This window comes from Ambystoma mexicanum, chromosome 1p, assembly GCF_040938575.1.
Source record: "Ambystoma mexicanum isolate Mex_15411 chromosome 1p, UKY_AmexF1_1, whole genome shotgun sequence".
Lineage (NCBI taxonomy): Eukaryota > Metazoa > Chordata > Amphibia > Caudata > Ambystomatidae > Ambystoma > Ambystoma mexicanum.
The window spans coordinates 392,746,323-392,762,147 of record NC_090921.1 but is presented as its reverse complement, the minus strand read 5'-3'; the positions used below and the strand labels follow the sequence as shown (position 1 = coordinate 392,762,147).

Sequence of the window (15,825 nt, the reverse complement as noted above, 5' to 3'; positions counted from 1 at the left end):
CTACAAAAACATGTCCACTTAATTTCCACAGGCCCCATAATCGAGGAGAGCTGGAACGGAAATATTCTCACTTAGGCTGGTGCCCCAAAGGACGGTAGATCAAAAACAGAGATAAAAACAACCCGGAAGGCAAAATAATCACTGCACCGTGTTGCACAGAAAAAAAAGAAAAAGGTTTATTACATGAAAAAAGGGTTTCAGACGGTCCCGTAGAACCATACCTACACAGAGCCTGTCTTATCTCAAAGGGTTCAGCTTATATAGTGGAAATTCTGCAACTTAACAATACTTTGCATAATAATGAGTACATCATAATCCCTTTTGACAATCGAAAGACTAGAGGAAATATTTCTCTAGACCACGTGTGAACAGCCCTCTACACTATGGTACTATACAATATATTCACAGGGTCACCTGTTACCCTTGTGCCATTCGTGTCTATTCACTTGTATATGTTTATTTTACATAGAATCATCACATACTCTTTGTTATATATCAAAAATATCTTTTTATTAGTTTCTCTCTAAAACATAGAATCTTAAAAAACAATGTATACACTCTTATTCTATCTAGACTGTGCATACATCAGTCTAAAACAGACAATACATTTTCACATCATAACACTATATTATAACAATATTCTGTGATCACTTCATATCTCAATATTTATGATTTTCATATTCAATGAATTCACACCATGGATCAATAATTTGAAACCCTCTCCAAGTGAGACGGTCCACCTAAGTCCATACCACTTTCACCTATCAGTGCTTACTCCACTCATTCACACTGCATTCAACCATGCTCCCAACATGTTTCTTTCCTTTAGCATTGATAATAATTTCATCGGATATTCATCAGGGGTAAAAGAACCACATTAAATTGTCATATACAGTAGTCCGTTTTCTTCTTGGGACAAATGGGGGATCCACACTTAGTCCCTTCCTTTGTTCCTCTCATCAAGTGAATACACCGAATGGATGTCTGTGGGAAACAAGTAGAGGACAATCGACTATTAATGTTCGATACATCCATGTTGTATATTTTGTTACATACAACTAGCTGTGTCTAATATCACAGCAGGAGGAAGTTACTAGCTATAATACTCCTCCTCTATATCTATCAGTGACGTATCCACCCTTGGTACATGGAACAGGTTTCACATGGTTCAGTCTCATTACAATTCCTTTTTCTTTTTAATAGTTATTCAACTTCATTTTCTCTACTTAGGCCTCCTCCCAGTTGCTACGAGGTGAACACCTTGAGGCTATACAATTCCAGTGTTCGGCCTTATTACACTTTTTAAGCCTTCTTGGGGCTAGAGAGGACAAATATCAAAATACTTGGGCTCAGAATCTAGGAATAGTTACATCCCTATACATTAAAAGCAGTCATTCATTAATTTCTGCTCAGTTTCAAAGAAGAGTCATTCTTCCTCATCACCCCACAAGAATTCTTACCCAGATCACCAATATTTCATTCATTGGTTTCTGCTTTGCAACTTTTGAAAATCTTAGTTCTCACATCATAATCCCACCACCCTCATTGGCTACCAGCTATAGAACACGCTAATCCCCCCTTTAGCCCCTTGACCGATTGGCCACATTTACGCTACCCTCATTCCCTTAGGCATGTGGTCCCATACCTTGTCACTGTTGAACCCATGTACGATTGGTGGGTTCTTATCAAAAGGTTTGTAAATTTGGGAACATCACATAATGGGCACACTCCTGTTCAAGACCCAATCAAAGTAACTTAGCTACGCCAACTCTTGTTTGATAAGACAACAGGCTTCCTCATTAACTCAAATGGCACACACGTGCTGCACCCCCCTCCCCAACTGTGTACTAAATTACTAAATGTATTGGTATCACCTCTGCTCCTCATTTCCCAAATCTCAAGATGTTTCAGACACGCCCCCCCACCTTATTTCCTCCTAACCCCAGTTACTCAGGGATGACGTGAACAGTGCACTGCTCTTGAGTCTGAATTTCAAAGATTTGTTTACTGAAGTTGTGTGTCTTGGTGTGATTCATATGGGTTGTCCGCCCCAGGGTGAGGGCAGTAGTGTTCTAAATCTTCGCCTGGCTCATTGACATCACAGAACCTTGTGCCCTATTCTCAAGAATGCGTCCTTCAAAGGGTGCTTCCCTTCCTGTCCCTTTACCAACTAACATTCCGTTCACACCACGATCAGGCCCTGCGGCTGGATACAATGAATACTTATCTGCGCACCATGTGTGCCTCTGACCTCCGCTTCGCTCCGGGGAAATGAAAAAAGAGGATTTGTTTTTGTGCTGAACTACCAGAGCTGTAGCTCCACACCAAGGCCTGCATACTCTTCTGTTCATGTGTTAGGCCTTAACATCAAAATGGCGACACTTCTGCCAAGTTAACACACTGACCTTGCTTCTACCACACTGCCTGGCTGACTCCATTTTCCACTTAGCTCAATCCCTCCCACCCATCACACTACCCTATGTCAATACAGTTGCATCACAAACACTGGGATTATAATGCTGCCCTATCTATGACCTCTGCAACCACAACATTAATCCATGTGTTTCTCTTTCTGTGTTGCCATATGCACATATATAATATATGTCAAACCAAAATAAAACAACTTATGCACTGTCTGTGGCGCAAACTTCACTCTGCTCTTCCGAAGTTGCACTCCAATAGTTTTTCCTAAACCTCAACCATTTTGCCTGGCTGGGAAGCTGTACATGCATTCCAACATTCTCCCTTTAGTTAATACTCCATTAACTAACCCTTCTCCTTTCTTCCTTCTATACTCATTGTCATTAGGTACCCGTGCTCTACACGTGATGTAAACCTCCTCCCTTCTGCCCCCTCAGGCATATTCTTCTGCTGTGTTATTCATAAAAAAGCACCCTCCATCTCCTGTTAAATCGACCAAACACTCAATATAATTATCTAAGTCTGGTGGGAGTGTGGTTACGGTCCACAGGGTTTCCCAAGGCCATTCTGTTTTTACCATTCTTGGCCTGACAACCCCATCACATCTATCAGTCTGGGTGTACTTGTGTTTTGTGAAAGGAGGAGCTTTACCCACCCTTATCAAAATCATCATGTGCCCTCCTCAATGCTTGTTCCCTCCCAGCACATGCCCTAGAAATACACAGGGCCTCATTACACAGACGGCGGTAACCATGGCGCTATTAGCGCCATGTTTGCCACCGGTATTTTACCGATTCCGCCTTGGTGAATGGGGGAATTACCGCCCCATTCCAAGGTTGGCGGGCGGTAATTCCCCATTCACCAAGGCCCTTCCCCATTCCCATTTGAGCCCCCATAGGGCTCAATGGGAATGGGGAAGGAGCAAATAACGGTACCGCTATTAGCAGTACCGTTATTTGCTCTGAAGTCCCTCAGCGGGTCCCTTCCTTAACATGTGGTCTGGCCACACGTTAAGGACGGGAACCGCTGAGGGACCTCGTAGTATGGCGCTAAGGGATTACGGGCACCGGTGCCCTTACCAGTGCCGGTAATCCCTTACCGCCATCCGTGTAATGAGGCCCACAATCTCCTAACCAATCTCAACCTCGACATACTAGCCATCACAGAAACCTGGCTACATGAGGCATCCGGCCCAGCCGTCGCACTTTCTCTCCCACCAGGCTACACCATCCTCAGACAAGACAGACCAGTTCGCCTAGGAGGCGGAGTAGCCCTCATCTCCAAAGACACCCTCCTTCTCAGACTTATTAGTCACCCACCGGCTAGCAACTCTGACATACTGGGCCTCATTACGAGCATGGAGGTAAGGAAAAAAGGAAGGCGGAATGGTAATACCGGCATAGATTACCGGTCTGGGCAATTACGAGCCGGCAACCCGGTAATACCGCCACCGCCTGTACCGTGCCCCTACTTACCGGCATGCACGCGTACAGGCGCCCCATCGCGGATCACCCGTAAATAGCAACCTGCACTGTAAACAACTTCCACAGGTGCACAAAATCACCACAGGTGGAGGCAATGGAGCCTGTCCCAGCACAAAAGGAGCACACCCACACACCACACCCCTTCCTACACCAAAATGATCCCACTTTCTGTTGCAATCCTGGGGCTGGAGGACATGCCTGTACTGCTACACCAGCAACAACTACAACATCAACAGGCAGCACAGAGGAGACGAAGGAGGAGAAGGAGGGTGAGACAGGCCCAGCAAGTGCCACCAGTGCAGCCAGTGGTACCACAAAGGCAGCCACCAATCCCTCGCATCAGAGCCAGTCCATTCAACCTAACCCCTGAGCAGATCCACACCCTGTACTGGTTGGACCGGGACACCATCACCACCATAGTGGACATGATACACAACGACATTGTCAGCCTCATAGAAATCTGCACTGCCATCCCCCTCTACTGAATGTAGTGTCTGTGCTCCACTTCCTGGCCACAGGCACCTACCAGCACACAGTGGGCCAGCTGCATGGCATATCACAACCACTCTTTTCACACATGGTGACCCAAGTGCTGGATGCCCTCCTGAAGCACGCAAGCATCCACATATCCCTACCACGGACTGGACAGGAGCTCCCTGACACTAAAGTTGGTTTCCATGCACTGGCAGGCATGCCCAATTGCGTTGGTGCCCTCGATTGCACCCATGTAGAATTGGTGGCCCCTCATGCCATAGAGGTGGTGTACCGCAATCGTAAGCATTACCACTCCATTAATGTGCAGATAATATGTGACTCCAGCAAGATCATCACACATTGTTGTGCCCGATAACCGGATCCACACATGATAGCATGGTGCTGCGTACCTCGTTGCGACCACGCTACATTAAGCGACATGCTGGACGACGTGCCTGGCTGCTCTGTAAGTTGCCTGACAGGCCCATGGCAGTGCAGTGGGGGGGTTGAGCTTGAGGGGGGGTGCATACTCCACCTGGGTGAGATTGGGGGGATGCATACTCCACCTGGGTGAGATGGGGGGATGCATACGCCACCTGGGAGAGATTGGGGGGATGCATACTCCACCTGGGGGAGATTAGGGGGGTGCATACTCCACCTGGGTGAGATTGGGGGGGATGCATACTGCACCTGGGTGAGATTGGGTGGTGAGTGAACAATGCACATACAGCTAAACACTGTTGCCCTGAACATCCCAACCTGAACATGACACATCAATGCCATACATAAAACCAATGCTGCACAGCAATGACAATATGCCAGACGTACAAGCAGGCCACCATGGGAATGTCAAGCAATGGATGACAAAACATGATTACACCTGTGGCAATGCCGCTAGTGGCAATACATACAGAGTACTACACATCGTAAATATGGGTGGAAAAACATTGTTCGGCATCCACAGTACTTCTGCGTCAGCATGCAAGTGAACACCCTGCATCATCTGGACAACGCAATCCACACCAGCAGACCATAGTACAGCACACATTTCGTCAAATGAACCTGTGTGCATACATCCAGGGACATGTTCATGTCAACACCAAATTGCTGCAGCCATGGCAGTGATTTCTAAAGGTGTCAGGTTAGATATTGACTTACAAATACCTTATTGAACTCCCATGCAGGTGATGGTGGCTATCCCTTGAAGTCGTGGCTACTTACCCCTGTACGGAACCCGCAGAACAGGCAGGAAGAGGAGTACAATCGGGTTCATACCCGTACCCGTGTTGTGATTGAACAGACCTTTGGCCTGTTGAAGGCACAGTTACGCTGCCTCAGCAGGTCTGGTGGAGCACTCCTTTACGGTCCTGAGAAGGTGGGAAACATCACCATGGTCTGTGCCATGCTGCACAACATGTGCATCCGGCAAAACGTACCACTGCCACCTGACATTGATCTGCATGCACCAGGTGAGGATGATGATGATGGAGGAGATGCAGCACCCCTGCCAGTTCGCAATGCACAAGATGGCCGTGCTGTGCGCCAATCACTGATTGACGATTTCTTCTGAACCACAGAGATGCTGATGGTTCTGTGTTAGTACTACCTGGGCACTGGGATCGTGTGTATCTGGACACAGGGTGTGTGGGGAGTTGGGCACTGTGCGCTGTCATGAATTGAATAAACACACGCAAAATGAACAATGTCCGGTCATGATATGATTTTGAACACAACGGGTGTATTGGATCTTCAACATTATTGTGCTTGAACCCTCCACCTCACACACCCCCTTCCCCCCCCACTCTACCCCTCAAAACCCCCAACACCACCTCCCCCCGCCCTCCAATACCCCCAACACCACATCCCCCTCCCCCCAACACCCCCAACACCACCTCCCCCCTCACCCATTGTCATCCCACACATGATGTGCCATCATGATTTTCCACAGGTGGCAGTTAGAACATGCAGGGTGGACCTGCTAGTTGCAGCCTCTCTTTGGGTCTGGGGGCAGCATGTCATTGTGGCGTGCGCTGCGCCTGGTCATGCGCACAGGGCGTGCAGGAGTCAAGCTGGCAGGTGTGGTGGATGGGGTAGAGGTGGATGCCAGTGTGACCGTCTGTGCAGGTTGTTGCTACTGCAAATGTTCAACAATGCTGCCAAGGACCTGTGTTACTGCAGCTAAACTGTCTCGGATGACCATGGTGTTGGTGTACATGGCTATGATGGTAGCCGCATTTGCTTCGCGTATCTCATGGCAGGTCAGTTCCCCCTCCGCCACATACTGCCAGACCAGCTCAATCATGCTGTCCTGGCAGGCCTCAACCCTCTTCAAGCGGGCCTCCATATTAGTGGTGGCTGTGAAGGTGGAAGGTGCAATGGCAGGGTGGGCCAATGCTGGACTGCCCTCTGATGGGGACGACAGATGTGGACTCCCCAGTACTACGGCATGTTCATGCATGGGGCTGACTGGTGTGCCCTGTGTGGAGTGCAGGGGGGTGGGCTGGGGGCTCGGGTTATGAGGACATACCACATGGAGGTTGTTGTCTAAAAATTCCTCAGCGTGGCCCTCCATATCGCTGAGGGGGGCAGTGGCAGCTACCTCCCCTATGGAATTGGTGGCAGCAGACTGCGTGCCATCACCCTCTGCCTCTGCAACAGTTGACAACTCCATTGTGGCTGTGTCGTCGGCTGGTGTCTCACATGTTGTTTCCTTCTCTGCTGGCCTGCCCTGTACTGCTGGCCTGTGTTGCAGTGTGGGAGTTGGTGTTGCCCTGGAGGTAGAAGGTCCAGTGCCTTCTTGACTGGCCCTCGATCCCTTTGAGGATGTTGTGGCCTTTGGGGCAGGCTCCTGGCCTTCACTTTCTGCATCTGTGGGGGAGCAAGAGATGCAGGGCATCAGTGATGGTGGTACGTGCAAGATGCATGATTTGGTGCTGTTCAGTTGCTCCTGGGCGGAGGCGGTATCAGTGGGTTCCATGATGCCGCTATCGGGAGGTTGGGGGGCCTTTAGCAGCATGGCGATGCAGCCATTACCGGCATGGGGGTTTGCGCATGCTCGCGCTCTCGTAATCAGACGCTATAAGCGGTGTCGAGGGTGCACAGACGCGCTAATACCACCATGTCGGTAATGACTGCGTTTTTAACACGATTCTCATAATGAGGCCCACTGTCTGCTATGCTTATGCTGTCCCCTAACAGTACCATCAACATCCATGTGCTTTACCGCCCCGCAGGTCTCCCTTCAGACTTTCAGGGACACCTTATCCATTTACTCAGTGACAACCTAAAAAGCTCCACTAAAACGCTAAACCTAGGATTCAATGACGCCATTGACAAAGTTGCTGCGTCCCTCGCCAAAGAACTCCTTGACCTAGGCTTCACACAAAAAGTCTCAAGCCCTACTCACTCCAAAAGCCACACTCTGGAGTGGGTCACAGACCATAACTGCCTCACCACCATCACCTCCAGTACAGCCATGCCATGGACTGACCACAATTGTATTGAATTCTCCCTTCCCATCACCGCCAACTCAAAAACCCCCACCCCTGCCCCTGCAGCTAAAGCAAGAAGTTCTAAGAAACTCACCCAGGAGAACCTCCACCCACACTTGAATATCCCAGCACTGGCCCCACCCTTCTCCAGTGACCCCAACACCCTAGCAGACATTTACAAAGACACTCTCACCAATGCTATAGCCCCACTTGAAAGCAAAAAAGAAAAAAAGCCCCTGTACGTCAACTCTTGGTTCACAGAAGAACTGCAGGCCTGGCAATCTAACCCTAGCGTCACTATTATAAATTGCTTCGATATAATCTCCAGGCAATACAAAGCCGCCATTACCAAAGCCAAAGCTAACTCCTTTAATGCCCGCATCTCAAATGCCAACTCTCAATCTAAGGAAATCTTCGCCATCTTCAATGAGCTTATTTCACCTCCTAACTCCCTAGATGAGATCATCAAAGATGAAGCATGGTGTGCCAGTATTCAATCGGCCATGCTAAACAAAATTGATCTCCTGCAAAATAAAAATCCAGTACCACTGTAAAACCCTACCTCACCACCCTGGACCCAAACAAACAGTCTCCACCCCCTCTCCCACCAACCTCACCAAACCGCTCTTCTCCTTCAGCGACATCACTGAAACAGAAGTTATCAACCTCCTTAAAAACCTAAAACCATCCATGTGCAAAGGGGACATATGTCCACCTAAGCTCATCAAGGAATGCGCCGACATTTTCGCACCGCTCCTGACAGCCTTCATCAATGCCTCCTTCAGATCAGGCATTATCCCAGCAAGCCTAAAAGAGGCATGGGTTCACCCCCTTCTGATGAAGCCCACTCTAGACCCACTACAGCCCACCAATTACTGACCCATAACCACTGTGCCCTTCCTCCTTAAGATCTTGGATAAAGCGGCCCATAGCCAGATCCAACACTTCCGTGAAGCCCACTCCATCCTCTGAATCAGACAATCTGGCTTCTGCAAAGGACACAGACTCTCACCTCGCACCTTACCCATTCGGCTAACTTCTCTAAAGAAGCAGCTCTCTGGGTCACCTCCTTCTTGGAAGGCAGGGCAATGAAAGTATTTTCTAACATAGCCAACGCAGCCCCTACAACCATCCACTGCAGAGTCCCACAGGGCTCCTGCACAGCACCCACACTGTATAACTTGTTCACAAAGTCCCTCTTCGACAAGCTCGACGCACTTGGTATCGCGTATACTAATTACGCTGACGATACCCAGGTACTTCTCCCACTCACCAGAATCTATAACAAAGATTCTGAAGCACTTCACCTAAAATACTCCACCATCCAGGCCTGGATGGCAATTAATGGCCTCTGCCTCAATGTGAAGAAGACAGAAATCACCATATTAGGTCTAAAAAATACACTAGCCAAACTCGACAGGCACTACGCTAACTTCACAATCAACAACACGATTATCCCTGTCTCCACATCTGTGAAGACTCTAGGGGTATACATAAGACTCCACAATATCCATGACCAGACAGGTCAGCGCCATCACCTCTGCCACAGCACACACTACAAAGCTAATAAACGCCATAAAACCTTACTTATCTAAGCCCAACTGTCTATCAATAGCCAGAGCCACCATTGGTGCCAAACTAGACTATTGTAATGCCCTTCTAGCAGGTACATCTGAAAAAAACATCCATCAACTCCAAATCACACAGAACAATGCGCTTCGAGCAGCCTTAAGCATCCCCAAAAAGGAACATATCTCCCAGGCCAGACAGGCAGCTCACTGGCTCCCGGTCAAAGAGCGCATCACTTTCAAAATCCTTACCCTCACCCACAAATCCTTCACCCTCACAGCTCCATCCTATCTATCAGAGACTATAGAGAAGTTCACATCCACTCGGCCCATCAGGACCCAATACACTAACCAACTTCACATCCCACGCATAAACAGGTCCAAAGCTGGTGGGCAAGGCTTCCCTTACATTGCAGGTGTTTTTCTCAGACGGCAAAAACCATGTTCTAATGGATCAAATTACACTCTTTACCACATGAATAAGACTAATAGTATATATAACAAAAAAGGGTGTAAACACCGTACAATATACCCACAGAGTTGACAAACACCAGGAATCGTATATTCCCGAATATACTTATTCATACATTAATTTATTTAATTATAACACTCTTAAAATGATCACATTACATAAAATTCATAGTTAAACAACACACAATATATAAAACATCAAAAGACTGTACTTCACAAAACACATGAAAATCCCAAATGTGGGTTAATTCTGCTGATTTCTAAATTGACTCTGTGTGGAACTCCACACTGGAGTGATTTCTCTTTTAACTAGGTTTTATTCGTACTTGCTCAGTAACCCAGTAACCCAACTTGTACAAGTTTCTGTCCTAGAAACACAGATTAATGTGGGACATTCTTCAGGGGTAGAGTGATATGTGTTTTTTTTCAAAGGTGATGGTGTTTCCTCCAATCACTTTCTTGCAGCCATAGAATTTCTAAAATTGACTCCCTGTGGAATAAAAACAAAATCTATTACTAAATTTGTACGACTGTTTGTGTCTTAGAAATTAGACTACAAACATCGGCACCCTGATTCAAAAAGGGTGTTAGAATATATATATATTTACATACCTTATAAATTGTGGTAATGACTTCCACGACAACGCCAAATCTTTGGTATTGATAAATGCGACTTCCAAATGGTTTAAAGAAGGTCGCTCCAAAACTTCCTTTCAAGTTCTACAAAAACACATAGGGAAAAAAACATTTTTTCTTCTTCATAGGAGAAAATTCAAGGGCTGGCTTCAGAATGATATAGGAAATTTACATGATCCTATATATTTTTTTATAAAATACCCAAATCTTACTTACCGATCCTTTAATTAGATCGGTGCTCAGGATAAGAATTAGCCTCCATCTTGAAGGATGGTGAGTAAATGGACGGAAAAAACTTCCTGTAGAATCAAAAACACAGGAAAAAGACATGTGGGTCTAGGAATCTATGGATACAAAGTTTTTCTACATGATGTCCATAAATACTTATTTCTGAAACTTTTATTTCAAAGTCTAGATTTCAAAAGGAGGGAGTTTTTTTACATGTCCCAATGTATATACTTTATGCATTAGGGAAAAAGATTTCAAACTACACCCCAGGTTCTAAGGGTCAAAATAGATGATCTGCCTGCTATTTATTTTCTAATGGCAGTTTCTCATCACATCAGAGTGTTCACTTCCCCTTACCTTAACAGGGAAAAGAAAGGGAGGAGAGAAAAAATTCCGGCCGCAGGACAGGTTCCAGTTGCATCTGTGCCGTTTTCAAAGGACAAGGGGCCGCCTTTTAAATCCCTAATCCGACGCGGCAGCGTCTCACGTGATGCGATGACGTCACGCGCAACATAGAACGCGCGATGGCGTCATCACGCAACGCGCAATGACGTCATAACGCTCCGCGCGACGCCATACTGGCGTCTGCCCAAATAATTAGGGCAAAAAACCAAAATAAATTGGGAAACAAACGGAGTGAAGTACTCCCTCACTTCCCTAGATCTACTGGGAAATGTAGAGAGGAGGAGCCTGGTCGTGGAAGAGAAAAACAAAGGAAGAAAAACCAGAGACTGGACACAACCAGCTTCATAGTGGCCCTTGAAGCCAAATAGTAAAGGTAAAAATACCATTGCAGAGTTTATGAACCCAACCAAAAAACTGTTTTGAAAAAATACATATTATTTGGGAAATTTCTAGAGGGTCACTATTCACTAACCCCCACAGACAGAAGGGGGGGGAAGTTTGACAACGGAATAGTCAACCAAGGGCTAAGTATGACAAATATAGCTGTACATGAACACCATACAGATATGGGAACATAGTCGCCTCATGATCTTCCAAAAAGCTAAGTAACAAGAATGACTGTAGAAAAAAGGAGAAATATTAAGCATTGTGCCACTCTACATTTTCGTTCAAACCCCAAACATGACTTTTTGTTTGGAAAATTAGTTTTTGTTCCAGACTCAAAAGTTTCCTGTTAATCAAATTTTGTGTTTTACCTCTCATATGTTTTAGAATTGTCCAATTAAAGTCTGTACATTTATGATTTTTTTCCAAAAAGTGCTTAACGAGTGGTGCTTGTTCTACCTTGTTCCTAATGCAGCTTTTATGCTCAGTCATTCTTATTTTACACTTGCGACTAGTTTTTCCAATATAGATGTATTGGCATGGGCATTTGATGACATGTATAACATTCTCTGTATTACAGTTAGTATGCTCAGTAATGTTCCATTCTTTTTTAAGGCCTAAGTCTATTTTAACAGTTTTTCTGGTCTGTGCACACATGCTACATTGACCACATGTGTGGTGTCCTACTACTGGAGGTAAGTTCCACAATCTTGTCTGCTGTGCCACTTTATTTTCATTGTTTCCAATATCATTCCTCATCACCAGATTGCGTATGGTGGTACTTTTCTTAAATGCTACTAGCGGTTTCATATTTTCCTTTGGCATCACCTTTTTCCAATTTTTGTTGATGATGCCTTTGATCTTATAGGATAAATTGCTATAAGTATTCACGAACACTAAAGGGCTCTCCTTACGTGTCCTGTTCTGGTGTAACTGATGATCAAGGAGGGCTTCTCTGTTATTATTGAACGCCCTCTTTGCAGCATCTTTGACCAAACGTTTTGGGTATCCTCGAGTTGTGAGTTTTGTAATCAATTTGTTGGCACCTTCCTCGTATGACTCTCTGGTACTACTGTTTTTCTTAATACGAAGAAATTGACCAAAAGGCAAATTATTTTTCACATGTTGGGCATGATGACTAGTGAAATGAAGGAGGGCATTTCTATCTGTCTCTTTGTTGTAAGGTTTAACCAAAAGGGTGCCTTGGTGATGGTATATTGAGATGTCTAGAAAGTTCACCATGTCATTACTCATGTTCATTGTAAATTTGAGGTACCTGTTTTGTTCATTCAGCCATATGTTAAATTGATTGGCCTCTTCTGCGTTACCCTTCCAAATAACAAAAATGTCGTCTATATAGCGTAGCCAACATATTATGTTGTCTTGAAAAGGGTTGAGACTACGATATATGATTGTTTCCTCGAACATGTTAACGTATACATTTGCTAGATTCGGTGCCATGGCAGCACCCATGGCAGTCCCTTCAATTTGTACATAAAACTGGCCCATGAATTGAAAAAAATTGTTTGTCAAGGCCATCTCCGTACACCATTTTATAAAAGAATTGGAGACAGGATGATCATCTTCTCTTTTGAGGAGGGTTTCTTCTACAACTTCGAGGGTAGCTCGTTGGGGTATATTGGTATATAGAGCTTGTATATCCAGACATAGTAATAGATTAATATCTGGGTTGAACTGACTGCCCTCAATTCTAGTTATGGCATCAGTAGTGTCTTTCACGTAGCTTTTCATGCTGGATATGAACGGGCGAAGGTAGCAATCCACATACTTGGATAAAGGTTCCAAAAATGAATTAATCCCAAAGTACCTTAAAATCTTTAGGATCGAATCCCAATATCATCATTCGACAAGCCGACAAAGGCGGTGCGATAGTAGTTCTGGATAGAACTCAGTATGTGGAAGAATGCTTGAATCTACTGTCCGATACTAACCACTATAAGAAAATAGACAGTGATCCTAGCAATGAATTACTTACGATCATCAGAGATAAAGTGACCAAAGCAGTGGATTTAAAACTTATTAGTAAACAAGAAGGAGAATATCTTGTGAGAGAGAATGGCAGAATTCCAATCTTCTATATACTCCCCAAAATCCATAAAAACTTAAGGAATTCTCCCGGGAGACCTATAGTCTCTGGGATTAATTCATTATTGGAACCTTTATCCAAGTATGTGGATTGCTACCTTCGCCCGTTCATATCCAGCATGAAAAGCTACGTGAAAGACACTACTGATGCCATAACTAGAATTGAGGGCAGTCAGTTCAACCCAGATATTAATCTATTACTATGTCTGGATATACAAGCTCTATATACCAATATACCCCAACGAGCTACCCTCGAAGTTGTAGAAGAAACCCTCCTCAAAAGAGAAGATGATCATCCTGTCTCCAATTCTTTTATAAAATGGTGTACGGAGATGGCCTTGACAAACAATTTTTTTCAATTCATGGGCCAGTTTTATGTACAAATTGAAGGGACTGCCATGGGTGCTGCCATGGCACCGAATCTAGCAAATGTATACGTTAACATGTTCGAGGAAACAATCATATATCGTAGTCTCAACCCTTTTCAAGACAACATAATATGTTGGCTACGCTATATAGACGACATTTTTGTTATTTGGAAGGGTAACGCAGAAGAGGCCAATCAATTTAACATATGGCTGAATGAACAAAACAGGTACCTCAAATTTACAATGAACATGAGTAATGACATGGTGAACTTTCTAGACATCTCAATATACCATCACCAAGGCACCCTTTTGGTTAAACCTTACAACAATGAGACAGATAGAAATGCCCTCCTTCATTTCACTAGTCATCATGCCCAACATGTGAAAAATAATTTGCCTTTTGGTCAATTTCTTCGTATTAAGAAAAACAGTAGTACCAGAGAGTCATACGAGGAAGGTGCCAACAAATTGATTACAAAACTCACAACTCGAGGATACCCAAAACGTTTGGTCAAAGATGCTGCAAAGAGGGCGTTCAATAATAACAGAGAAGCCCTCCTTGATCATCAGTTACACCAGAACAGGACACGTAAGGAGAGCCCTTTAGTGTTCGTGAATACTTATAGCAATTTATCCTATAAGATCAAAGGCATCATCAACAAAAATTGGAAAAAGGTGATGCCAAAGGAAAATATGAAACCGCTAGTAGCATTTAAGAAAAGTACCACCATACGCAATCTGGTGATGAGGAATGATATTGGAAACAATGAAAATAAAGTGGCACAGCAGACAAGATTGTGGAACTTACCTCCAGTAGTAGGACACCACCCATGTGGTCAATGTAGCATGTGTGCACAGACCAGAAAAACTGTTAAAATAGACTTAGGCCTTAAAAAAGAATGGAACATTACTGAGCATACTAACTGTAATACAGAGAATGTTATACATGTCATCAAATGCCCGTGCCAATACATCTATATTGGAAAAACTAGTCGCAAGTGTAAAATAAGAATGACTGAGCATAAAAGCTGCATTAGGAACAAGGTAGAACAAGCACCACTCGTTAAGCACTTTTTGGAAAAAAATCATAAATGTACAGACTTTAATTGGACAATTCTAAAACATATGAGAGGTAAAACACAAAATTTGATTAACAGGAAACTTTTGAGTCTGGAACAAAAACTAATTTTCCAAACAAAAAGTCATGTTTGGGATTTGAACGAAAATGTAGAGTGGCACAATGCTTAATATTTCTCCTTTTTTCTACAGTCATTCTTGTTACTTAGCTTTTTGGAAGATCATGAGGCGACTATGTTCCCATATCTGTATGGTGTTCATGTACAGCTATATTTGTCATACTTAGCCCTTGGTTGACTATTCCGTTGTCAAACTCCCCCCCCCTTCTGTCTGTGGGGGGTAGTGAATAGTGACCCTCTAGAAATTTCCCAAATAATATGTATTTTTTCAAAACAGTTTTTTGGTTGGGTTCATAAACTCTGCAATGGTATTTTTACCTTTACTATTTGGCTTCAAGGGCCACTATGAAGCTGGTTGTGTCCAGTCTCTGGTTTTTCTTCCTTTGTTTTTCTCTTCCACGACCAGGCTCCTCCTCTCTACATTTCCCAGTAGATCTAGGGAAGTGAGGGAGTACTTCACTCCGTTTGTTTCCCAATTTATTTTGGTTTTTTGCCCTAATTATTTGGGCAGACGCCAGTATGGCGTCGCGCGGAGCGTTATGACGTCATTGCGCGTTGCGTGATGACGCCATTGCGCGTTCTATGTTGCGCGT

The 15,825-nt window shown here is 44.6% G+C and overlaps 1 protein-coding gene across 3 annotated transcripts in view; it reads right to left on the bottom strand.

Annotated features, from left to right (window-relative positions):
* Nucleotides 1-484: 484 nt before the first annotated feature.
* The window catches only part of LOC138570930 (SURP and G-patch domain-containing protein 2-like), a 906,804-nt gene continuing 891,463 nt past the window's right edge, over nt 485-15,825 (bottom strand). For all 3 annotated transcript variants that reach the window (XM_069649158.1, XM_069649157.1, XM_069649159.1), the window contains exon 8: nt 485-984. In XM_069649158.1, coding sequence (XP_069505259.1) covers nt 886-984 — 99 coding nt within the window. In that variant the 3' untranslated portion in view covers nt 485-885. The remainder of the gene's footprint in view (nt 985-15,825) is intronic.